At 40.6% G+C, this 25360-nt stretch overlaps 1 protein-coding gene across 3 annotated transcripts; it reads left to right on the top strand.

Annotated features, from left to right (window-relative positions):
* The first annotated feature begins 950 nt into the window (after positions 1–950).
* Positions 951–21433, top strand: MRAP2 (melanocortin 2 receptor accessory protein 2). 3 transcript variants are annotated; one of them, XM_062572799.1, is made up of 6 exons: positions 951–1161; positions 10504–10627; positions 11170–11240; positions 11512–11661; positions 17199–17298; positions 21040–21433. In XM_062572799.1, exons 4-6 carry the CDS (start codon positions 11535–11537, stop codon positions 21431–21433), a joined length of 621 nt encoding a protein of 206 aa, XP_062428783.1. In that variant the 5' UTR covers positions 951–1161; positions 10504–10627; positions 11170–11240; positions 11512–11534. The 3 variants fall into 3 exon arrangements, with proteins under 3 accessions (XP_062428783.1, XP_062428782.1, XP_062428781.1); XM_062572798.1 differs by having other exon boundaries at positions 951–1255; XM_062572797.1 differs by lacking the exon at positions 951–1161 and adding an exon at positions 7013–7117.
* Positions 21434–25360: the final 3927 nt, after the last annotated feature.

Genomic DNA, 25360 nt, shown 5'->3' with positions numbered 1-25360 from the left:
TTTTTGCCTAGTCCTGGATTAAAAAAAAAAGTGAATTATGTCACTTATTATACCCCTTGATTTATTGATTGTCATAAAGCTGATGAAGGGATTGAAGCATCCAACATGCAAGGAGAAGCTTAGCCTGGAGCAGGTAGGGGCAATCTCATCAATAATCAGTGTAACTATCTAATGGGAGAGTAAAGAAAGCAGAGCCAAATTCTTCTCCATTGTGCCTAGGACAAGAGGTGATGGTCGTAAACTGAAATACAGGAAACATGAGAAAACACTTTGTTAAGGTGAGCGTAGATGAACAGTGGAGCAGGTTGTGGAATCTCCATCTTTGGAGATGTTTAACACCTGCCTCGACCTGGTTTGGGGATCCTGATCCTGCTGCAGGTCTCGGCTGGAGATCCTGCTCGGTCCCCTCTACCTTCCCGGGGTCCCACTGCTTTCATCTACTCTCACCCGTCCCTCGGTTTCGGCCAGCCGCAGTTCGCGGCCACGCAGAGCGGGCCGGGCAGTTCGAGGCACGTCTGGGCGCCTCTGCCAGCCGGGCGGCGCCCCGCAGCCCCCGGCTCCGCTCGCGCGCGGCTGAGGCAAACGGCTCGCGGGGCAACCGTGACGCGCCCCAGCGGGGCTCCCTCCTCCCCTCGACGCCAGGACGCCGCGGCCCGCCGCGGGCTCGAGGCACAGGGCGGAGCCCTCTCACCGCGAGCCGGCCCCGCCCGGCCCGCTCCCCACCCGCAACTAGGGGCGGTGGCGGCGCAGGGACACGCGGGGCCGGCTCCCGCCCGCGGCGCCCATTGGCCTGGCGGCGTCACGTGCCCGAGCCGTGCCCCTCCCGGGGCGGGCTGCCGCGCGCCGCCGCTGCTGATTCGTTGGCTGTGGCCGCTCCGGCGGGTAGGGCGCGGCGCGGCGGTTACTGCTCCTGCTCCTGCTCGGCGGCGCCCGGGAGGGCGGCAGCTGCCTCCGCGGAGCCGGGGCCGCCGCTGCCGCCTGGGACGCGGCGCCGCGCGGCCGGCGGGTGTTTTGAAACCGAGACCCGGGGATTTTTTCGCGAGCCTGAAGCTACGATTCGCTTCTGTATTTTTTTTTTAATTAATTTATTTATTTGTGTATCTAAAGGCTTTAGATTGCGGAGTTTGTTCGTGTGTTTTGGGCGTCGTTACCTAGGGAAAGGTACGTCGTGCTTCTCAATTTGTAACTGAGTGATTCCCTCTGGTGTTGCTAAATCCACGTGTCCGAAAGCAAAATAAGCAGCTCTGGAAAACAGGTAATTCGTGAAGCACGTGTTAAAATTGTTTTTACTCCCCCCTCTCCCACCATCGTATTTTTTTTCTGTGGTGATTGCCGAACATCTGAATGACTGCTAAATAGAGAAACTAAAATGCTTGTGAAAAATGCGGAGTAACTCCCTTTTGCAGAGGAAATCTCTCTTTACGCCCCCCAGCTGAGGGGGAGAAGGGCATTCCCCCCTGCAACCCTACCTCAGCCCGCCTCTCCTCGGTCTTGCGGGTTTCTCGTTTCCCGCTGTGCTCTGCTGCAGTCCTCGGTTGACTCCTGTACTTCTTCATTTTTCTCCCTCCGTCTTGGCAATCTCCTCCGCGCTCGGGGTGCTGGTGAGCAGCGTCAGTTGGGAGCGGCTGGTGCGGCGGCGCCGGCCCTTGCCCTGAGCTGCCTGCCCATCTTCCTGCTGGAGAGGCCCACCTCGGTGGCCAGGCCGGCGAAGCTTTTCTCCGGGTGGTGGCCGTGCCCTCCCCTCTGCCTTTCCCATCCCGACCTCTCCGTTTGGCCGGTGTTTAGCTGCGGGGTGCTGGCAGCGGGCACAGGCCCACCTTGAGTCTTCCACTTTGGTTGTGTACGGACCAGTTAGAGGAACGGGACGGCGGTGGGAAAACTGCCTCAAGGTGCCTCAGCGAGGCTGGTCGGAGTTTGTCTGGTGCGTTAAAGTGCTCTTCCTTCCAGCTGTGTTTCCCAACATACTGCTCTGTTTTGGCTCACCATTCCCTCTGTTCCCATCCGTTACTCTCCTTAGAGAGGAAATGCAGGTTTGCGTAACTGCTGTGGAAATAAATAGCTGTTTTTGTTTCTTCTCTGAAGTAATCAGATAATTGCCTCAAATACTGCTTGTTTTTCATGTCTGTATATGATTTTCTATTCAGATTTCTAATCAGAAAATCAAGAATAAATTTTTACTATGGGAGTAAATGCTCGGAAAGATGCCAGGGGAAAAGATGTTAACTCTCTGTTAACAGTCTGGCTCTGTTTTTGCCTAAAGTTGTTGGAAGTTATAGGTATACTGATCACGAGAAAAAAAATGTACAAAAGAAATCAAGATTTTGTAAGAGAAATTCCCCTTCACAAAAACATTCTGTAAAGCCAGGAGTTGGGTAAAAGAGTTTATTAATCTACCTGTTCTTTTACCATTTGCCTATGTAGACTTTGTGGTAAAAAATCTTTTGGGATGAAGCACAGATGATATGCTTGCAGCTTGTCCAATAATTTAAATCAGATTTCCAGTCTTTGAACTAGCAATGTGAGCTGTTGCCAGCAAAATTTTAGTACAAATAAGTAAAGGCTGTATTCTGCATACTTGCTCCAATGTGCTTTGGGCTGGGAGTAGTCTGAAAGTGTACTGCTGTTCTTGCTGTTTCCTCAGCCTCTCGTTACTTATTTAAAGCCTGGCATAGTACAGAGACATGAGAAAATTCAAATGTGTGCTTGTGAGTGGTATACTGCAGTACAGTTTCCTCAAAATTTGTATTTGAGGTACTGCAATGAATTTTTTGCCTCTTTGGCAGCACTGGAGGGAAGAATTAGATCTACAGACAAGAAAACACAGATTAATTACACTGACAGTTCTGATTTGGAAAAATCCCAAACTAATTTGCCTTTTAATAAACAGTTTAATTTTGGTGGCTATTTGAAATCTTTACTGAGCTGATTAAGGCAAAATTTCTGCATCATATTGCACACTAACCATAAAAGTTCAGAAAATGTTAGATGGTCCAGCTCAGAAATTTTTGAGAAAAGCAGTATTTTTTTCCTTTTTTTCTTGAGTGTTGAGGAAGTGTAATACATAATCGACTTTCCAAATTGAAAAGTTGAAGCATTACTTAGCATCAGGACAGACTGTTGCCTTACAGGCCCTGTGTGGATGAGAGCTTAAACTATAGATTTTTCCATCCTGAACACACTCAAACCATGGCTATGAAATATCCAAGTGCAAATAGAAATCCAAATAGATCATTTAAGCGTACATGTGCTGTTTTTTTTAATATATCAGTTAGTTACTCAGAAGTCAATAGAAGATAAACTAAGGAGCAAAACTGTTTTCTGTGGTCAGAATCTCACTGAGAAGTCAGGAGAGGCTATGAGCGATGTGCTATGGCTTATATTTCAAACCAGATGGATATCGTGTGAAGATTAGTCTTGTTTTGTGATGAGGGAAAAGCATATACTTGGTTTCAGTTCTGCCTTTCAGCCTCAGAGCTTTGGTGTTTTCGTTATTGATGCAAAGCCAAAACAGAGCTGTGAAATAAGGCTGGAACACAGTCGTCGCTTTTCTTGACTGTGTATGTCTACAAACAGCTGCAGTGCTTTTAAATGCAGGGAACAGTGAATTGTGGCAGGATGTGACACAGGTTTGGTAAGGGTGGCTTGTACAGCATCACCACCTCTGCTGCCAGACCTACAGCGTCTTCGGGCCCAGGTCACTAACACGAAGGGAACTACGATTGTTTCAGCTGTTAATCAGCCCTCAGTCTCCAGAAGCAATCACACAAGCTCTTTAAGCCTTGGCCTTGTTGTAAATGGTCAATTTAGACGTGGTTATTTGAAATATTCCCTGGGACCTGTGTTCTTGAATTCAGTTGTTCTGTTGGCTACTCTCAGCATCAAGTTTTTGGTGTTTCTGTATGGTATGCAGACTAGTTGATTTGACTGAATCTGTATTCTAGTAGTCTTGTACATGTATTGGCAGAAATTCTCTTCACAGAGTGATTTTTTTTTTCCTGTTAAGTTTTATAACTTAAAAAATGACATAAATCTATAATGTTTGTTTCATTCCTACTACAAGCTTCTTATGTGGTAACTTCTATCCAAGGTATTTTAAAATCAGCTCGTAGAACTAGCTCATCTTACAATGGAACCTTCCCAGTTCCATCAGTGACCAACCTCAGATGGGTTGGTCAGTAAGAGGATGGAGTGCAGGAAGCTTTTCTTTCTTCTTATTCAGAATAGGACATTGGATTGATAGATGTTAAGGCTAGCAAGGAATCCAAAACATCTCTGTTTCATTGCTGAGCTTTCTGTGGAAATCGATTTGATAAAAGAAACATTAAATTAAAGATGAACGAAGGCCACTTTACCAAGCCACTATGCCAATTTTCAATTTTGAAAATTCAGGGAAATATATCCGCTTTTGGGCTACGCTCTTTCTGTCCTTTCACTTGAGGCTTTTCTATAGTCTACCACCCAGAATCATATTCCTGTTCAGTGTGGGAGGCTAAAATTGGGCAGTGTTATAAACAACAGAGGGAAAGGCAAGCCTTTCTGTTTGGAAGTGTGGAATACGGTTATATAAGATGAACATGAATGAACTGCGGTGATGATGCTGCCATGCATGCACGTGCGAGAGGGAGGTGACTTATAGTGGGAAGGGGAAGATCGGCTCAGCTGTACCCAGAGCAGCCTTCTGACTGTAGCCTTGCTGTGCCTGCCAGCACACAGGCCTCCAGAAGCAGTTTAGCAACAATAAAATGCTGTGATGTGTCTCGGAAATTATTGCTGAAAGGATAATCTTCCCTCCTTAAAAACTGCTCTGACATTAGAAGCTATTGCTCAGATGTAGTTTTATGTATTTGCTTTGTCTGCAGAAAACTACATTTTTTCTGAGGAAGAAATTTAGTTTTGCTTTCTGTTATAATAACTGTCATGCTTGAACAACTTAAGTGTCCAGTGTTTCTAGACAGTCTTGTAGAGGCATATTTAGGTGGAAGTGTAAATGCTTGCAGTATGTCAGAGTTTGCCATCCTGAATGTCAAAATGAAATGTTTTCTGAGCTCCGTTGAAACTCAACTTTATACAGTGGAGCCTAAGGATAGATTGATTATGTAATCCTGTCCTAGCTGCAGGAAATAAATGGAATTATTGCTAATATTTCTTAATTATCTGTAGATAATACTGTCTTAAGGCAGTATGTCTGGCTGTAATTAAGGTCTTTAATACTCGAGTTATACTAAGCTACTTACTTCAATGTGTTCTGGGAGCAAGTCCTGGCAACTTTATCCTAGCTGGGAAATGAACTTACCATGGGGGCTTTCCCTTTATTGTCAGTGCAAGATTGAAACTTCTGAGAGCATAAGAAATGTATTGGTCGTGTGAAGTCACAGGAGGTATAAATCAACGTTTTTCTCTGCCAATACCGTGTCCGCTCAGATCGTGGCTTTTCAAATCCATATAGCTGTCCAGAGGAAGTGAACTCGTAGTACAATGTGATTTCATACTAGTTTCTGTGTAACTATCAGAGAGCCCCTGTGAGCTGAACTGCTAAACAGGTACTAGTGTTTACATATATCATCACTACCCCTTACTTGGCAAACAAGGTAGTTTTTTACTTCTGCTTTTTACTTTGGAGTAATTGTTTTTAAATGAAGTGCAAATGGTAGCTAGATTATTAGCCTGAAATTGTATGTGCGTACCTCCCTTAACACAGCAGCAAAGCAGCACAAAACAGTAAGTGATGGCACATGGAAAAGCCATTTTCATGAGAATTTATACACATAGCATATGAGCTATTTGTTGTTGGAGTCTAGTTTCTGTCAGACAGTTGCAGGGGTAATAGAATGTATGTTATGTGACATATAACATGGTAGTGTCAGGCATAGATACTATGGTGTGTATATTCATCACTTCTTGTCTTTAGTCACTGCTTATCCTAGCAACGAAAACAGCATTTTTCCTTACTATTATTACAAAGGTGATCTGTGATGAATCCAATATCATTCTTGCTGTTTTAGTGCACATGCAGATGATGCTGTTAGTGAGCTGTTAACATTTGTACTCTCTTCTCTCTCCAAGAAAAGTCTCAGATTTTGTACACTCAAGTTAGCATGCGTGATTGATTTTTAAATTTACAGTCAGTTTTCAATTATCTTGCTGTCTCTTGTGATAAATTTCACCTGATTTATATTGCTTTACTTTTTCCTCTTTCACTGCAGGAGGGAAGATTGTATGTTCCCTTGAAAAGACCAAAAATTTGCTCTCAAATCCTACACATCTAGGATCTTTTGAATTAGCAAGGACCACCTGGCTGAGTATTTCCTGCAGATTCCTTTCTCATCAGTGTTTGGGAGTGGCACAGCTTGTTTGAAGCCCTAGCCATGTGGTACAGTTGTAGAAAGATGGGGACAGCATTACTTCAGGCAGTACAGATTGTGTTTGTTTTTCTCTTTGACTTCTTTCCTTCTAACCTCACTTTATAGTCCTTGGGATAGAATAAAAAGGAATGCAGGGGTGGTGGTGGCTGGTTCCCTACCCCACCACCATGCAGAATGTTGTTGCTGCCATTGAGTACTCAGAGGAACAGCCTGATTTGCTAACTTCTCATTGCCAGCAGCTCCTGGCTTGTTTGTACTGCCTGGCCAATGGAGCTGATGCATCAGACTGCACTGCTAAGCTTTTTCAGGCTAGGACTTTTCACTCTGCGAAGGTTTACTCCTTGATGCCTGGCTTTGGGGACCTTCATGGTTTGCAGGGGGCCAGTAGTTTGTTTATTCTATGAAGTCTGTTAAGTGCTCAGCCTCATTAGCAATAAGCAGAATGGAAGTATGTGGAAAACAAATGTGCTTTTTCATTTTAAAATTTAACATGTAACTTGTGTCTACCATATTGGTAGTTTCTTTTGCTCCAGAAACAAACCATACATTGATCAGTCCACATGGATTTGTTCTTGCGCATGCAGGTCAGGACCAGAGGTGGTCATCGCTGGTTACGTGCAAGGCTAGTTCCAGATGGACACAAAATGACACTTGCTTTTGTGGTCGCAGTGGCAGTTTGAACTGTGAAGTTGTGTGGCAGCTATGACATACGTCTGGTTTTGCTCTTAGTGACCCAGTGTCAGTCGGTTTGGAAGGTAAGTGGTAGTGAGCATTTTGCCAATGTTTTGATATTCAAAGTGGTGCAAGTAGTCCAACTGCAGGACTGTTTGATGCTCTGGTGCTGTAGCTCAGAGATGTGACTTTTGTGCAAATACAGCCAGGCAGAGTCAAACTAGCTTGCTCAGGTACTACTAGCGGGCAAGCTGTGACCTTACAAACTTTTACGCAGATTATAAACAAGTTATTGATGGACTTGGATGTGAACCCTACACTGTTGCACAAGGACTGTTGCCTGTAACTGGTAGTAACCAGCTAGCTTAGAGGTGGCTTTGCTGTCACCCCAGGAGTTGCGGTCGTGTCTTCACCGTGAGTGTCTGGGTATCTGTTGACATCCTTTAGTCTGCAGAGAGACCAAGCCAGTGCTCCAGAAGGAGCCCATGAGCACCTGTCCCTTTTAGGTAATGGGAGGCTAACCTGCCTCAATCTCCTGGTTTGCAGCACTGAGTGCAGCCCTGCTTTGGGGTTTTTTGAATGATCAAAGTGAAGCTTTTCATTGCTCACTTACTTGCTCTTGAAGGAAATGAGCCAGAGTGAGGAAAAGCTGTCTGTGTCCATACACATCGAAGTCAGCAGAGGGTCTTTCATGTTTGCCTTAAACAATCCCCAGCCCCTCCAAGAATCACCTGACAAGGCCAATTAGAACAGCTTCCTGTCATGCCTTAGAGCTGTGGGATGAATCACTGCTGTCCAGTCACTGCGGAAAGAGCACTTGAGTGTGTCCCCTGGGGGAATTCCTTCCCAACAGCTCTTAGCTGACACTTGGAGTCCTTTCCTGACCTGCTGCAGTCTGGTGGATGCACAGGGACAGACTGCTGGCCAGCCATTGTGCCAGTTCACCCTGCTTTAGCTCTTCCTGAGGAGACACAAGGTCTCTGTATTCACTACTTTCACTTTACTGCTTGTTGTTTCCCTCTATTAGGCTGGCTTTTAAAGTAATATAAAGGCTTGTTTTAATATGTTTCAGGTTGAGATTTTAGAGGCATTTTGGACACGCAAAGCTTACAAGTGAGGTCAGAACTAGGATAGGATCATGCTTACGCTTACCTTTACTGGATCATTTAGAGACATATCTTAAATGTCACCCAAAGCCGGAGGCACAGGTTAGCCTGGGAGCTGGAGACCCAGGTTTCCTTCAGCACCTCTCCTTTGATGGTGGCTTATCTACAGCTGAATTGAATCTTGTATTTAGCTTGTATTTAGCCCTAATCTAAGGGTAAAATAGGACAGATTTTTGGTGTTTTAGGAGCAACTGTTTTCTTCCCCAGAGATCATAAATGAATACTAGTGATAAGACTGAGAGAGGGATCTGCTTGTGGCCAAATTAATAACATCTACTCATATATGAGGTGGAAGAAGGAACATTTTTAGGGCTTTTCATATACATTCTGAACTTTTCCACCAAGAGATTCGTATTCAACTTTCTTACAATATTAAAAGGAAAGTGACAGCACTGGTGAAGCCATATAAGAATATTTAAATAGCCTTCTAGATGAATATTCTGTAAAAGAAAAAAGCGGCCCCGAAAGAGGAGTGTGCTAATTAAATTTGATAAGAAACAAGTTATCAAGACAGCATTGAGGAGAAGGAGAAAGACATGCTAGGAACCCTGTACAGTACCATGAGGTCTCTGAGGGCTCAGTCACAAAAATGAAACAAAATCTCTTAAGAGACGAGTGACCGAGCTCCTGAGCTGGGAGAAAACTAGGACAGGAATATTACTTTTCTCTGTGCCATTTGTTCCTCCCAGGAGACAGCAGTTACCTTGGCAGATTAAAAACAAAAAAACTCCATCTAAAGCGTAATTAGAAATTCTCTCTTATTCCAGGAAAAAAAGGAAACAAAAATTTTCTGAGTCACTGAAAAAGCCAAGGAGGAACTTTACTGTTAACACAAGTGCTTAAAATTAGACTTACCTTTTACTATCATTTTCTTTAACAGTTGGAAGTAGAGAATTGAAAACATCCTCAGCCATAAGCTGAATTGTCCATTACAGCACCAAATCTACTTTATCTTCTCCCTTTTCATGCCTCATGCTAGTTAGCCCAGCTGGGAGCTTTCTGAATAGCTGAAGGAGAGTGGGTGTGATGTGAAACACCTTATCCTGTCTCCCTTTTAGGCTTCTCAAAGACTGAAGTAAAAAGGGGGCAGGCTCTCTCTCTCTCTCTCTTTTTTTTTTTTTAAATACTGTTAGTGAGTTGCAAATCCTGAAAACTTGCTAGTCTGAGAAAGAGACTTGTGTAATTTTAAGGCATGTATCGCTTTTCAGCTTTTGGTGAGTATAAAGTTTACTTTTTCAGGTATACTTCAATATGGTAAAATAGTTGCAGAAGCACACAGCTGGTAAGAACTTTTACTTATGAATTTGAAAGACTGTTCATATTCTCCAGGTGAATATGTTCCTTGCTTTGTGCCTGATTCCTGTTCTTTATGCCTTGCCTTCCTAGCACTTGAACAATGTACTTTACTTGCACAGCCTTATTAAATTTAATTATCCCTTAGCTAAAACTTCCATCCTTCTTGTTTTGAGTGAAACTGTGAGTGAGACTGTTTAGGGCCCTTCTGTTCAAGAAGCTTTCTTTGACTTTGATTTTGCATGCTGAAAAGTTCCGTTGTCCCCAGAATAACTAATCACGGTTTTGTGAGCTGCCTGAAGTCTTCAACCTGCTGGCTTTTAATTGAATGCAAAATTACCCAAAGCTTAACTTACTTTTAGAAAAGCATTGCACAGTTTCTCAGAGAATGTTGTTTTGCCAAGCGTTGCAAGTTAGATGTTCTGATTCCGGCTACTACAGCAGATGTGTATGTAGAGATTCTTTTGTTGTGCATGGAATTGTCTAATATTTTTTAAAATTACTCTGCAAAATTCAACTCCCTTGCGCAGTGTTGTGGTAGACAGAAATATCTATCAAGCTAATTTTAATGATGCTAGTGTTGCATTGCTCTTTTTGTATTCTTAATCTGTGAGGAAAATGACTTCTGTTTTATTTTCCTTCTGTAGAAGCATATTGAAACTTCTTATCACAGAAAAATTTAGTTTGGAAGGGACTTCAGGCAGTCATCCGGTCCAACCTCCTACTCGAAGCAAGTCCAGTTAGATCAGGCTGCTCAGGGCCTTGTCCAGTTGAGTTTTGAGCATCTCTAAGAATGGAGATTTCGTAGCCTGCTCTAGTGCTTGACCCTACCCTTACGGTGAAAAAAATTTCATCATCTCAATGAAATTTCCTGTGTTATATAACCTGTGTCTGTTGCTTCTTGTCCTGTTACTGCATCCCTCTGAGAAGAGTCTGACTCTGTCTTTTCTACACCCACTGACTGTAGCTGTAATGTCAATAAGGTCTACCCAAAGCCTTTTCTCTTTCAGGGTGAAGAAACTCAGCTCCCTCGGCCTCTCATGTATCCTGACCGTTTTGATGGGCCTCTGCTGATTTCGTTCCAACATGTATCTTTCTGATATTGGGGAGTCCAAAACTGGACACGTACTCCAGGTGCAGTCTTACTGGTGCTCAGTAGAGGGAAAGAAACACTTCTCTTGACCAGCTGGCTATGCTCTTGCTGACACAGCCCAGTATATGATTAGCCTTCTTTGTCACAAGGTCCTTTTCTGCAGAGCTGCTCCCCAGCCTGTGCTGTTGCTTGTAGTTATTCCCTTCCAGATGCAGGACTTTGCGTTTGCCTCCATGATCCTCATGAGGCTCCTGTCAGCCCATTTCTCCAGCTTGTCCAGGTCCCTCTGAAGAGTGGCCTGCCCTGCGGCCTGTTGACTGATCACCCCTGTCATCTGTGAACTTGCTATGAGTGCACTCCATCTCATTGTCCACGTCTTTAAGAAAGGTGCTAAACAACATTAGCCCCAGTATTAGTTCCTGAAGGACACCACTAGCTGGACTTCGTATGACTGAACGTGAACCTTTGTGCCTGGTAGTCCAGCCAGTTTCCTACTTAGATTTTTATCCAAATATCCATCCTAAGCTGCTGGATTCTGAGGCTGGTAATCTTTGGTATTTACTGTGTTTGTTTGTTTTTCCAGATGTAAAAACTATATTCTGTCTGAGGACCCTGTTTTTGATACTTCATACATTGACAGGAATCTCTGTGAAGGTGAGCATAGATTCTCTGTTTCCATTGAAAAGAAATTTGGTGTTGGCTGGTGGCTGGCCAGCAAGGACTCACAAAGGAGGGGGAAAGGATGTGATGCCTTATCTGATGAGGCAGTGACACTATTTTTTAAAGGAACAAGTGAGAGAGCCTCTGGAAGAGTGAGTGGTTCTTCCTTAGAAAGATGAAGAGTGAATCCCATAAACAAGGAAGGAGTCCGTGCAAAATCAGAAGATGTGCTTGTATTTGCTATTAATGTGTTTTGTATCTGCAGGTATATATTTATTCTGGTTCAAGATGTCTGCCCCAAGACTGGTTTCTAACAGAACCTCCCAGCAGGCCTTGTCTAACTCGGATTACACTTGGGAGTATGAGTACTATGAGTATGGACCAGTGTCATTTGAAGGACTGAAGGCTCATAAATGTAAGTTCAGTAGAGACATCATTTTAGCTGAGCTTTCACATCTTAAAGTTTCTGCTCTGTTCATTTTTCACTGTGATTATTCTACCGAAATCTCTCTTCTAATTTATTGAATTCATAACCATTAGAGTTGTTCTTTTTTTTTTTTTTTAGAGTATTATAATTCCTTTTTATTCTGTGTCTCTTTGTTAACTGTTTTTCTTATGCATAAGAGCACACTGGAGCTCTATGGGTTTCTTTTTTGCCCATGGTACAGATTTATCCATACTGAAGAATCTCAGGCTATTAGGAGCTGTTTATAACAGCAAGTGCAGCCCCTGCTGCTTCTGGTGACTGCTTTGTGTAATCCGTGCTGCTTTGTCAAGCAGTTCTGATAAATGCTAAAAGAGCAATGGTGAACGGCGTTACTGTTTCTTGTTTTTTTTTTTTCTTGATAGAAAATGTATTAAAAACTTTAAAAAGATTTAAAACACAAGCAGGAATTTCTCTTTCAAGAGAAACTTACCATTAGGTTGTGCTTCAGAGGAGACATGCTAAATTCAACATCCTGTTGATACTGGAGCTGTTAAGCTACGGTACAAATAAAAAATGGAGGAGAGGGACCAGAGATGAAAAATATGGTTAGGAATCAAATGAAATTTAGCTGGGGCAAATTAGTACAACTGCAGTGGTATTCATTTAAAAGTTTAGACAATGGCTTTGATCTTTAGGAAATTTCTTTCCTAAATTCATTCCTTTGAACATTTAAAAAAAAAAAAAAAAAAAAAAAAAAAAAAAAAACAGTAATAGAGATGAAGTCAAAATTAATGACTGTTATTTGCAAGCACTTTGTCAAAGAGATACTGGCAAAACAGTTTGCTTCTCTGTTTCTAGGCTGAATACGCTGGGAGAGAGTGCTAGCACGCTCTTTGAAGAAGTGGAGAGGGGCCCGTCCAGTGATGGAGCCCTGATTTGGGGAGGGATAGGTACTTTCTGCCTCATTTGCAGTAAGGATTCAGACTGGGGAAAAGGAGCACTTTCTGTGGCAATTGGTAGCCCCAAAAGGCTCATCTCCCTCGGCCCTATAAAGAGGCTGGGGCGTTTCAGGGAGTCGCTAGAGAGGGTTGGAAGAAACTTCTAGTTCTTAACACTTTTAAAAGACAAGAACTAGAACAGCAGTTGGTTTTTGCCTTGAATTATACCTTACCATTCCAGATTTTACAGAAGTCTGCTGATTACTGTCTGTATTTTTTGCGAACCTTACGAATTTGAAGAAAGTGGATTAGCTGTTACAATGTTCCTCATTTATATTCCATTCTTCCACTTAATCAGAGACCAAACCTGATTACAGAGGTTACTGATTACAAAGATTATGGTGTTACATATGCTACTACTTTTTAGCTCATTGTGTCAAAGTGTGATAGGAGGAAAAAAAAATCCTAGTTACCTTTGGATCGCAGAAAGTCTAGTGGCAAAGCAAATCTTGGGCTGCCCTCAGAGTGCCTGTCATGCTGGGCATAGCAGCTCAGTTTCACCATCTGGTTGTGAGCAGGAAGGGTCTGGGTGGCCCTCATCAGAGAACGAGACAGAAGAAAAACGGCCTTTCAGGTGGAACTTGGTGCCCTTATGAGAGAGAAAGGTAAACAGCAGTATTGAATCAGTGACCTAGGAAATCCCTTTTAGTTGTTTTTTTTTTTTCAGTTGATTTTTGCAAAATTTTTCAATTGCCAAACCTACAAAATTACTTCAGCATGTTTAGAGATGCTGTAGGGTTCTGGACTAATTAAAGGCATATAGCAACATCCAGGCTTGTGTTAATCCTAGTTCAGATGTTGTAAGAAGAGTTTTCTTTGTTTTGGTTTTAACTGATAGATGACTCTATTCACTTCGGTGTTGCTGTGTCTGTTCTCACAGGGTAGAGATAAATCTAGTAAAGGTACGGTCTAGTTTTGTCCTGAGTATATGGTGATATTTCCGTGTTTCTTGCTGCAGGCTGAGTTGGGACTGTCGAGGATCGTGGAAGGAATGTGGTCGGACAGTTAACTTCACTGAGGCGATACCCCATGGGAAGGAAGGAGGAAAGGAGATTACGTTGGAATTGCTTTGTAACGGAGGCTTTCTGAATGCTGACAAGTCTCCATTTTTTGATTTGTTGGCTTTTTTTTTTCTTAAGTCGTGTAAGAAATCTTTAATCTCTGTCTTTACAGCTGTAGGTAGGCAGATTTTCAGCTTTTGTTAGCAAAAAGAACTTGAAATTTTGCAGAGACAGCAGACTGAGGTTGGGGCTTTGTAGACTTGGTTGAATTACTCTGTCCTCTTTGGCTGTGCTATTGTAATTGTTTTCTAGTAATGACATAATTCAAATTAGTGATGTGAACTGAAGCAAAAGCAGTGAGGAGGAATCTGTTTCAGTGATATAGCTTCTAGCATAAAGTTAGAAAGGTGCTGTTGGCTGGACTGTGCGTTGTGCAGTGAACAGTAGTGACACAACATGAGGGAGCCCTGTTCTGAATCATGAGGTAAGATATATCTTGCAAGAGAAAGTTGGAGGCCGCTTTGGGATGAACACTGACTTAATTAACTATAGGCAAGTGAGATTCTTAGTAGTTTAACATATATACAGAGAAATTCAGAAGCTGAAAAAAATATGCAAATTGATCTCTGAAGAAAAATTTTGACAAAACAATCCAATACACACAAATCCACATAAAAAAAAAATCAGGGAGTGAATCAGGGAGCCATAATGTCTCCTGTAACATATGAATGCAAAAAAAGAAAAAAAAAAAAAAAAGAAAAGAAAAAAAAAGAAAAAAAACAACTGTCTTTAAAGCCTTTTCTGGAGAAAACAGAAATTGGAAAATCCAGAAAGGCAGACATTTGACTGTTTTGTAAATTAAAACTTTAGAAAGTAAATAGACAAAGCCAGGAAATATCTATGACTGGCAGATACATGAACCATTTTTTTTGTGGATTAGGAACAGAAGAAAGCGGGGTAACATTAGAGAAAGAAGAAGTAGGAATAATTAGGGGGAGTCAAAGTGTTAATAGGGTGTTACAGGTCTGTATTAGGAAGAAAAGGTGGCTGATGTTCTTGCATCTTGGGAAGGTGAAGAAATATTTCCCCACTCTATTTGTAACTTGGGACTGTATTGTAAATGTCTTACCTACTGTTTAGTTTGAATAAACGTAGTCTTACGTATCGTTTATTTTGAACACATGTTTAGGAATTGGTAGGTTTTGGATAATTTACACCTAAATGGATGAGACCTAAGAGAGATCTCTGGCTTGCTGCTTTAGTTCTAAAGAAATCGTAGGAATATCATTGATGTAGCAGACAGTTGGAAATGCATCAGCAGCCACAGTGGGGCAGAGGAGACTTAGCTTTAGGCCAAGTGAACGTGAGAGTCCTCAGTTAAGGGGGCAGAAAAAACCCGAACCCCAGCCCTGTGGCAGGCTTCTTATTCATGAATTACGGAAGCATATGCCAGCAGATGTGATTTTTTTGAGAAGTAGTGGTTTATCAGACAGTCTTGATACTTCCTAATTGGTGAGTTAAATTTTGTTGAAAGATGTAACCTGATCAATATAATCTATGTGCATATTTTATGTTTTAAAACATCTTACTTGATCAGACTTTACCTTCTGATTAGCGAAGCTGCATATTAATGAAGTATGGCAGGCTGACTGTATTTCTTCCAAGATAAAAATTTGTAGGTAATGCAAAGTGGTAGGATGGTAAGAATAATGATCTGTTGTGTATTAATAAATCTAAATACATGATACATCTTGAAACACTGAGTGCACACTATGCTTACAGAACGAAGAATTGTATTTCTGGAAGACAGTGATTTTTGAAAAGAATTTAGGGCTCATAAGGCACATAATTTTAGGCATACACTCTTACCACTGTGCTTCAAGCAAAAAGGAGAGTTATGAACTTTGACTAAATAAGAGAGAGAGAAGAATGAGTGTCAATGTTGGGCGATTTATTTATTTATTTATTTATTTATTTATTTATTTTCCTCATCATGGAGACCTATACTTGAGCCCTCCATTCCCCCCCCCCCCCCTTTTTTTTATAAAGGATGTTGAGAGGTGGAGATGTGGTGACAGAAAGATGGAAAAAACCTTGCAGTGAGAGAGCTGAAACTTAACCTCCTTAGCTCATCAGAAAAGGGATTAAGGAGTGACTTGATTATGATAAAGTATTTTTACAGGGAGAAAATGTCAAGTTGCAGCAGGCACTTTGATTTCACAGAACAAGAGCAAATGGTTTGAACTGATTTCCAGTTTCCAGATCTGCCTTTAATATAGAAGATATTTCACCTTGGGAGTATGATTAACTATTGGTGCCAAGTAATAGGCAGAATAGCTGATCCCAGGACATCTTTAGTCCTGTACAATACTGAGTATTCAACATGCTACCTAAAGTCCTGCTGTCTGCCTGCCACAGAAGTCAGAGGGTCAGACAGATCATCAAGTAGCTTTAAAGCCAATTGGGGGTGTCTTTGAGGTTCAGAGGTGGCTGTGTAATGAGTGATTGAGCATGTGAGGGTAGTTTGGGTACCTGTCCAGACCCAGATGTGTCTCTTGCATGTCTATATATTAACTATTTGAAATTCTGCAGTGCAATTTTTGAGTATTTGCATAAACAAAAATAAAGAGAATTGGTGAAAAAGCAGCTGTAAACTCTGAATCCTAGACTAGATCGTGTGTTGGGCTGGCGTTCTGAAACTTTGGGGGCATTCTCATCAATTGATCATTGTCCGGTAACATGGCTATATGTCTGCTTTTGTATTGTTACACCATCTCTTGTATTCTTACTCCAACTTTGGCCATTGCATATGTGATGTTTTTATTTTAATTAGTTGTTTTTCTTATTTTTTGTCAGAAACCATTTGACTCCTTATACTATTGTATAGTGATTTTCTGTATGCAAAGTGTAAACTCCAGTTAAAAATGATTTGAAAGCATCTTACCGATGTTGGTTATTGATATTTGTTGCAACAGCAATTTTTTCTGGTTACATTTATTTCAGAACTCTCTATCTTATAATTGAAAACAAAGTAAATCCTTCCAAACCTGCAATGTCAAAGAAATCCATCAAAAAGCAGAAACCTAAAGGGCTCAGATGGGAGCCATTCACAATAACAGATCAGTTCTGTAGTGCTAAGGGGGTTCCACTATAACCAAATAACCTTCTCTCCTAAGCTGTACCATTTCAGTTGGTTCCAAAGCAATATTTGGACACAGGTTGGGCATCTCAGAGGAAGCTACTATCATTTAATGAATCAAGATAATTTTGTCCCTTCCCTCCTTCAGGTAGTTTCCGGTTTGTTCATGAGTCAATAAAATTAGGATTCAAACTAAGAACTCCTTCAATGGCAGCTGTTTAAAACCAGATGAGAATAAATCTGATTATCCTTATGCTTTACCATCTGTATTTTTGCCATGAATAAAAAGCAGAGTCTTTAGGAATTTGTAGTCATACTGCATGTGGAAGGCAACTTCCTGCAGGTGCATGTGAAATACTGATCAGTATGTTTCCTCTTTTTCACCAGATTCCATTGTGATTGGATTTTGGGTCGGTCTTGCAGTTTTTGTCATCTTCATGTTTTTTGTCCTGACCCTGCTGACAAAGACAGGAGCCCCACATCAAGAGTGAGTCTGAAAACTATGCCATTACAAATCCAGCTTGTGAAGCAGAACATGTTCTTTTGCAGCCCCCAAACAAGCAGTGAGATTGCTGACACTGCATGGCTCAATGCAAGCTTGTTCTACACTGATTTTATAAAAGGATGCAGTGTGTCTTTATTTCAAATAATCTGTGTTCCAGGTGTTTCTAGGAGAACAATTTTGTCAAGTGTATATTAATGTGTTTCCCATTCAGCAAATTGTCAGCAAACGTGCGGAAAGAGAAAGGACTAGCCAGTATGTATGTGCTTTTGTGCTAAAGAAGTTGGTAGGCAGATCACCAGACACAAATGGTTTAAGATTACTGCTGCTTCAAATAAACAGGGTCATTCTGGGTTCATCTTATGATGAGAATAGAATGGAGAAACATGGGTGTGGACAAAGTAGATACAAACACAAATAAAACTAAATGCAGAAATTTACATAAGGAAGTTGCAAAAACTGCCAAACCCTTCAAGATTTCATGTTTATGTGTACAAGTCTAGAAGTTAGGTATCAATAGTATTTAGAAAATCCTCCCTTAGCCTTGCAGTTTCCCTAGTTTCCCTTAATTTCTGTTGCAAGATTCATACTGATGCAGAAATCCATATCAGCTCCACACTTAATTCATACCAGAGTCCCCTGAGAGTCACAAAGTAAGTCTTTCTCTGCTTCTGTGTGGCTGATGAGTATGTGCAGGCCATGCTTTACCCCACCCTTTTATCTCCAAGTCTGGGAGATAAACCACTGGAGTAGCATGCAGATTGTCAGTATCTCCCCTCTGAGACGGTTTGAACCCACTTCTCTCAGGTTTGCATCTCACAAACGAGGAATGTAAAGGTCCTCTCTGTGAGGTGAGATTGCTTGCAGGCAGACAGCAATGACGAGAAGCTGATGGCGAAAGGCAGTTGTTTGTGCTTATTGCTTTCTAAAGCAACCTGCCCTTAACTGATCAGTCACATGTAAACTGTGTCTGAAATATATAATAACACATTCCTAGAGGCATGGCTATATTAGGGTAAGACCTACATATGTCATGAGCCCTTTATTTGCTCCTAAATTTTTACTTCTGTGCAAAGGAAAGAGAGGCAAACAAATTTTGTTTCCCAGAATCAGCTTACTGAATCATTTTATAGATAGGATTTTTGCATTCCTTGTAGCAGCTAGATCCTGCTCCCCAGTATATTTACAATCTGTTTAAATGCTACCTTTTCTGCATTGCGCTCTTGTTTGTGATCTGAGTATCTGTGAGTTTGTGTCCCATGTGAATAATAAATGCGGGGAAGAAGTAATGAAGTCAAATATATGACAGTGAGTATTTAATAAGGATATTTGTCAAAATGCATGTAAAGGTGTACTTCTAGGGAGTGGAAAGCTGCCAGATACTGCTTGCTGTGTTTGTGTGTTCTTCATTAATGTTCTTGGAACAGGTTGTGTAGAGAGTTTGTGAAACCCTCATCTTTGGACATGCAAGTCAACCAAACAAGGCTCATCTGATCTCATGTGTCTTTGAAGTTGGCTTTGCTTTGAGCCAGGGCATTGGACTAGAGACCTCCAGAGATTCCTTCCAAACTATTTGCCCAAATACTGCAAAAGGGATTTGTTTGTCCAAGTATCTGCGCTTCCTACAGCAGTTCTCCAAATGTAAAACTGGGTTTTCTGAGGCTCTTCTTCTTGTTTTATGGATGTTGTGAAAAGATACAAACTAAGTTATACCTGGATATTGCAATGAGCAAGACTATGGACGTTTATAGTCTAGTTTAAAAAAGGAAAAAAGCCTCCCCAAAACTCAGAAAGATAGTGGTTGTGAGTTTGAATCTGAAAATATTACTGCATGCTAGATCATGTGTTCTATACTCATCAATTCAGAAATATGCTCTATAATACATACTCAAAATCTAGGTAGTCATATTTCTTTGCATCTTCTATTCCATTTAAATTAGGTTGCCATTGTCAGTGTTGTATGCCAATCTGGAAGATTTCCCATATGGTAAGCCTATGCTCCTTCATAGCTCCAATTGGCATACAGTGGTTTATAAAGCACTTTACTTACCCATGAACTAGTTTTATTTCTCTAATCGATGCGTTTTACACTTTTTCTTAAGTCATTCTGCTTAGACTTTTAATAGCTGTTTTTTCTTTGACTGTTCATTTCACAGCTCATTCACCAGCTTCCTTGTCTGTGCCACAATACTGTATAGTAACTCCTGATGACAGATTTGCAAAACCATGTATGCAACTTGCACTGAGTGGTACTTTCTGTTGCATTATAAATATGTAAATTTGTCAGTCATCTCTTCTGAAGGTTACCACAGTATTAGTCCTTTTTTTTTTTTTTTTTTTGCCTTCTTGTCTATATATTATTACTTAGGTACTGGTCTGTCTTGCATCAATTTAAATGATGTACTTCTACGTGCTCTGATACGAAATATAGAAAGAGCTGAATTTTGGCTGTTTTTTTTTAATGGCAGGACTCTATGTAACAGGCATTAGCATTTGACAAACTAGAGGACTGTTAAGATTTGAAGGCTATGTGTAAGTAGCGTAACTGACTTTGTTAAGAGATAATCCTCATATAATGTAATGAAAGTTAATTAGCATTTGAAAAGCAGAGATCATTATGATTAAATATAGACTGAATGACTATAATGGTAAGTATCCTCTGAACTCCAAGCTTTTAGGGATTGATTTCTTTCAAAAGGCTTGTGGAGCCAAGAGTCATTGCTGTTTCAGGTGCATCTGAAAGGCAGTAGAGGCATTTTGAGATAAGTAGTGAAGAATTTGAACATACTTTCAGAATATAATGGTTTTGATGGAGTAAGTAGCTTGTACAATTTAAATGGGAACATGTAGTAGATGATTCTTGAGCTGAATACTGAACTCCTAAAGGCACATACAGCACCTGCAAAGATTTCACAGATGTGTTATAACTTCATTCCCTACAGCCTGCAGTAGGAGTTACATGCCTACGTGTCTTTGTGTGCTCTCATCACAAAGCCAGCCTGACAAAAGAGTGCGTTAGTGCTCAAAACTTTTGTTGAGCTGATTCTTTTCTCATCCGTAGTTGTTCGTGATTCATGCACAAATCTGGGTAAACTGAAGCTATTTTGAGCTAAGAGCTCTAGAAACCTCCAAAAATATGTGTCAAGATGTTGTTCCTGGGCTATGTTCCTGAATTCTTAATCCTCTCAGTCTTCATAGCAATTCTTTGATCCGGCTCTTGTAACTTGGAAAAATGTATGTCATTGAGGTCAGTGGAAAGGATGGCTTGATGCCTGGACAACCAACCACTCAAACTATGCTTTTAGTGACAGCAGTGCTGCCCTGTGCCTCTAAAAGTTTTCTTCTATGAAAGATTTTTTTTCCAAAGTGTTCTGCAAGCCATTTTTTTTAACGTGTTACTACTCCCTAAGGGAAAATGCTGAAGAGTGTTTCTGAGCTCATTCAGTGAGCTGAGGTGATTATTATTTAAAGGATACTGATTACTAGAAGTTCCATATAAGAGTGTGGGCATTGGTAACTTATTCTCACAGCAAATTATCACTACAAATCCAGATTATAATAGTTCTAGCTGAAAATCTAAAATAGCATAGGCTTTTTAAGCCTATTGTAGATAAACTATTGGGTTTCCTTTCTTCCTGATTAAAATAGTTGCTAAAACTCCATTTACTGTTGAGAATGACAATAATTCTACTCTCATGCTTACTGTATTTTTTTTCCCCTCCCTAGCAATACAGAACCTTCTGAAAAAAGATTTCGCATGAATAGCTTTGTGGCAGATTTTGGAAGACCTCTAGAGTCAGAGAGAGTCTTTTCTCGTCAAATAGCTGAAGAATCTCGGTCACTTTTCCATTTCTGCATTAATGAGGTGGAACATTTGGACAAAGGAAAACAAAGTCACAGAGGTATGGGCCTGGAAAGTAATATGCACTTCCAGGAAGTTCCCAGGAGCAGTGGAAGATTTGAGGAGGACCTAAATTGTCTTACAAAATTTAATATTCCTAATTTTGTGAATACTGAGCAGAACTCTTCACTAGGTGAGGATGATCTTCTCATCTCAGAGCCACCTATCATTTTAGAAAGCAAATCTGTCATGCAATCTTCCCATCAGATCCTTGACTGAAGTTTTTTTTTTTTTTTTTTTTTTTTTTTTTTTTTTTTTTAATACATTAAAGTAAAAATTCTCATAATCCTCCAGTTGAAAGCCCTTCTAAGCCATTCGGCTTTTTTTGACAGAAGCTATTTCAGATCTGTGCCCATGTATTGAGCTTTTTATTGTGAATACTGGCTGTGCTGGCAGAACTCAGTTTAGACCAGAAGTAAAATATTGAATGTTTTATTCTGATGTCTTCTGTGGTCCGAGCTCCTTTCTCAGCATTGTTTTTGCTTCCTTTTTTTTTGTTTTTGTTTTTAAATGACTGTTTATATCCAGCTTTCTTAATACCATAATGATTTGTGGTGACTGTGAAAGCTGGAGCCTGGCTTTGAGAGGGATGTGAAAACTCTCCTTGGTCAAGAAAAGTGCAAAATCAAGACTGAAGCGCGGAATAAACAGGCAGCCCTTGGGGGTGTTCTGTGCCTTCTGCAACCCCCCAAAAGGATGGCTGAAACTGTGAGCAGCATGATACTATCTGTCAGGCATTAATCTCTCCTTCTGATTCCTAACTGTATTTAGATGCAGCTGAAACTCAGTTTACAGAGCATCCAAAGAGACTACCTTGCATATTAAATTGTTTGCTTACAGTGTTTACAAAATGCTACCACCATCTGCTGCTGAATAAAAGCAAATTGGTGCCTGTAGTTACGGTACTTCAGATTGAAATTCTGATAGTTGCACAAAGATGACCTGGAATTAGTGCTCTACACAAACATTAATTTGATTTTATTGCCTGTATGAACGTCTGATTTGGTAAGTGCAGGATTTAGTAACAAAGTCATAAGAAATCAGATGAAAACTATCCCTTTTTTGCCAATAGAATTATTGTGTGGAAGTGGTAGTGGTTGCGTTAAGCTGGCATTACACTTTGCTTGTAATAAGACTGGGCCTCCATAAGCTTTTTGACTCTGGAAGCTGCCCCTTTTTTGACCAGTTGTCCAGAGAAGAGCTAGCAGGCCTTTGAGTTGTTTTGAGAGAGCCAGCTCCAAAAATGTAGTTGAGCTGTGCTTGTTCCGTCATCTTTTTGTACTCAAGTTAGGATGGTATTGCAACCACAGCTGTTCTGTTAGGGAGAGGGCTGTTAAAGAAATGAATAAATGTGGGGTTTTGTTGTTGTTTGTTTGTGTTTGGTTTTTGTGTATGTTTTTAAGACTAAAGTTCTGAACCTTAGTGAAGTACTTAAAAGTACTCTTCAGCTTCCTGCTGAGCTGTGTAGCTGATGCCCAAATGGTTTTACAGCAAGCACCTGGGATGCAGAAAAAACAGGTTCAAAGTCTTTGCTGGATTTGGAGCAAGTGTGCTGCAGGAAGCTCCAAATCAAACTAGTGAATTCATAATACTGTACCTAATCTGATTTTTGTGAAAGTAATCTGCTTTGTACATAACATGTTTTGTGTTAGAGAGCCTGCTGGTATGTGCTCTAGACACTTGATGAATTCTTCCTTTTCCTTCACCTGACAAATAGAAGAATATGCCCAGAGAGGTTGTGGAGTCTCCTTCTCCGGAGATCTTCAAGGCCTGCCTGGATGCAACCCTGTCTAACATGCTCTAGGTGACCCTGCCTGAGCAGGCAGGTTGAACTAGATGATCTCCAGAGGTCCCTTCCAACCTTACCGATTCTATGATTCTATGAAATAGCAAATGAGTTGTGTGCTTAAGGAATACAGGGGAAAGAAAGAATAACTCCTCACTTGTTTTAATGTTCTGTGCCTTAATTAAAAATCACTTATTCCTAAAACTTCTGTTTTCATATGTAATTTCCCGTACCACTTCCTTGTATTTAAAGTAATGGGATTATGGTTAAAGGACAGCAGAGGCTGTTTAAAATGAGCAAGTTACTGTTGAAAATACAATTCCCAAGAGGAGGCTGAAGCCAAATCTTCATGGATTGCAATGCATGGCGCTGCTGTCCTTAGAGTATAGAAAAGGTTGTCTTTTACAGTAAATAGCTAACAATGAGTAAAAAGGATGTAGCCTCAGGCTTTCCTTTTCTCTCCCCAGATTAATCCCTGTCCCTTTTCTTAGCACTTTCTGTGTTTTGGCTTTTGTAGAAACCTGTTGCAACACTTGCTCCCTTGGGCACTGTACTTTAGCTTTAGTACTTCAGATGCCAGAAGGCATCGCGGCATGGGAATTGTCTCTGTGCAGTCAAAAAGTCCATCTCATGCACGTACTTTTAAATAAAAGCATTTTCCAGTGAAGTCAGAAAGTCTTCATCCTCCCCTGTTTGACATTCAGCAGATCAGTTCTCTCAATCCCAAACATTTTAAAGTGCAGTTTTGGAATATATCAAAAGTTTTCATTATAGTCTGTATCTGTGGTGTGGGACAAAATGATGACTCATCTTGCCACAAGCATCTTACAACCTAGGGCAGTTGTCTTTGTCTCTGCAGAAAAATCCTGGGTGGCTCCAGCAGGTAATTCATCTTTGCTCAAGTGTTCAACTCCAGAGAAAAACACTGCCTTCTGAGCAGAAAAACACTGCTTCTACTGAGGGAGCTCAAACAAATGTGAGTTATTTCATGGTTAACCTGAATTAAAGATAGTGTGTGATAAATACTGGTCTGACAAACAAGCTCTCTGCTACTTCTGCTAAATGCAGCTTTTACAGACAGCTTCTGTGCAAGCAATCTGCATTGTGATGTGTGATCTATTTTTTTATTCTTCCTTTTCCATGGTTGAAAACAGAAATACTGCTTAAGTTGGAGAAAACCTGTGCAGAACAACATCTTTAGCTGTCTCTGGATATCAGGGAATGAAACTTCTCATTTTTAAAGCATTATTCCCTGTAGTCTAACCAAAAGTTTTGTTCCTCCTTAGATCTTGATGTTTTTTTCTTTTGGTGCATAACTGCTACTTTTGGGGAGAAAGTAAAAGTATTAATATATATGAATGCTGGTTATGCTTAATGCCTAGATGAAAAGTACTTAAAGTCATCAAGGCATAATACCAAGGCTAAGCCTGCAAAGGTACTTAAGCATTCAATACCTATTTATTTTCTTCTCTGGTGCATCTTAGTTTCTTTCTTTCACTTTTTTCCTCAAATTTATCTTTACAAATTCCTTCAAGCTGTTTTTTATTTAAAGAAAAATAACCTAGCAACCCCCACACTTCCACACAGGTCCCCCAACACTTCAGAACCCTGTAACAATCTGCATTAGAACAGTAGTCAAAGGCAAAAGCAGAAACTTTATGCAATTTTCAAAGCAATTATTTTAAAGCTGTGCTTACCTATTAGTTTGCATAAAGAACAAAAGCTAAGATGCTTTTATCTTACAAAGGTTTGGGGGGGGCTGGTGTTTTGTATAACAGTTTGGAAAAGATGCTGAAGTTCTTTTAAAAAGAAGCCAACAAGAGGCAAAGTAATGAAAAATGTTTTGAATGGTGCAATCCTTTGAAAGTAATATCAGAATTTAACGATGTTCTTATCTTCACCCTTAAATTGATTATTGCAGATTTTCTTAGTTTGGGCTGTCTGCTTCATAGCCTCCTCTCAAAATTCTCTAGTTATATCACCAGTGCTAGATTTAATGCATTTAATATGTAGCTGCAACATCTGTGCCACATTTAACTTTAGGTAGATTTTCCCTAGTTCAGAGTACAGGATGCTACTAAATTCTGCATGTAGGATACCTGTATGTGTTTGTCTCCATAGGCACATACTGTATTCCTTAAGAACACTTGTTAGGTCAAGTTACATATTCCAGTTTTCAAAGACTTTTATTTATTGAATGTTACTCTGCATGAACGAGTTTTACCTGTGTACCTTAAAAAAAAAACAGTACTGAGAGACAAGAAAGGGAATGGTTAAACTGTGAACTTTGTTAAAATCTGGAGGTGTATAGTCTATGAGGTTAAAATGCACAGTGATGTATATTTATCCTGCCTCTGAGC

This window comes from Rhea pennata, chromosome 3 (assembly GCF_028389875.1).
Source record: "Rhea pennata isolate bPtePen1 chromosome 3, bPtePen1.pri, whole genome shotgun sequence".
In the NCBI taxonomy this organism is placed as follows: domain Eukaryota; kingdom Metazoa; phylum Chordata; class Aves; order Rheiformes; family Rheidae; genus Rhea; species Rhea pennata.
The sequence above is the reverse complement of the archived record's forward strand: the minus strand, read 5'-3'. Positions and strand labels throughout refer to the sequence as shown.

Coding starts and splice junctions, on each gene's coding strand:
- MRAP2 (XM_062572799.1), top strand. CDS start 11,535: ATGTCTGCCCCAAGACTGGTTTCTAACAGAACCTCCCAGCAGGCCTTG. Junction 11,662..17,198: donor AGGACTGAAGGCTCATAAAT/GTAAGTTCAGTA, acceptor CTTTTTCACCAG/ATTCCATTGTGATTGGATTT. Junction 17,299..21,039: donor ACAGGAGCCCCACATCAAGA/GTGAGTCTGAAA, acceptor TCCCCTCCCTAG/CAATACAGAACCTTCTGAAA.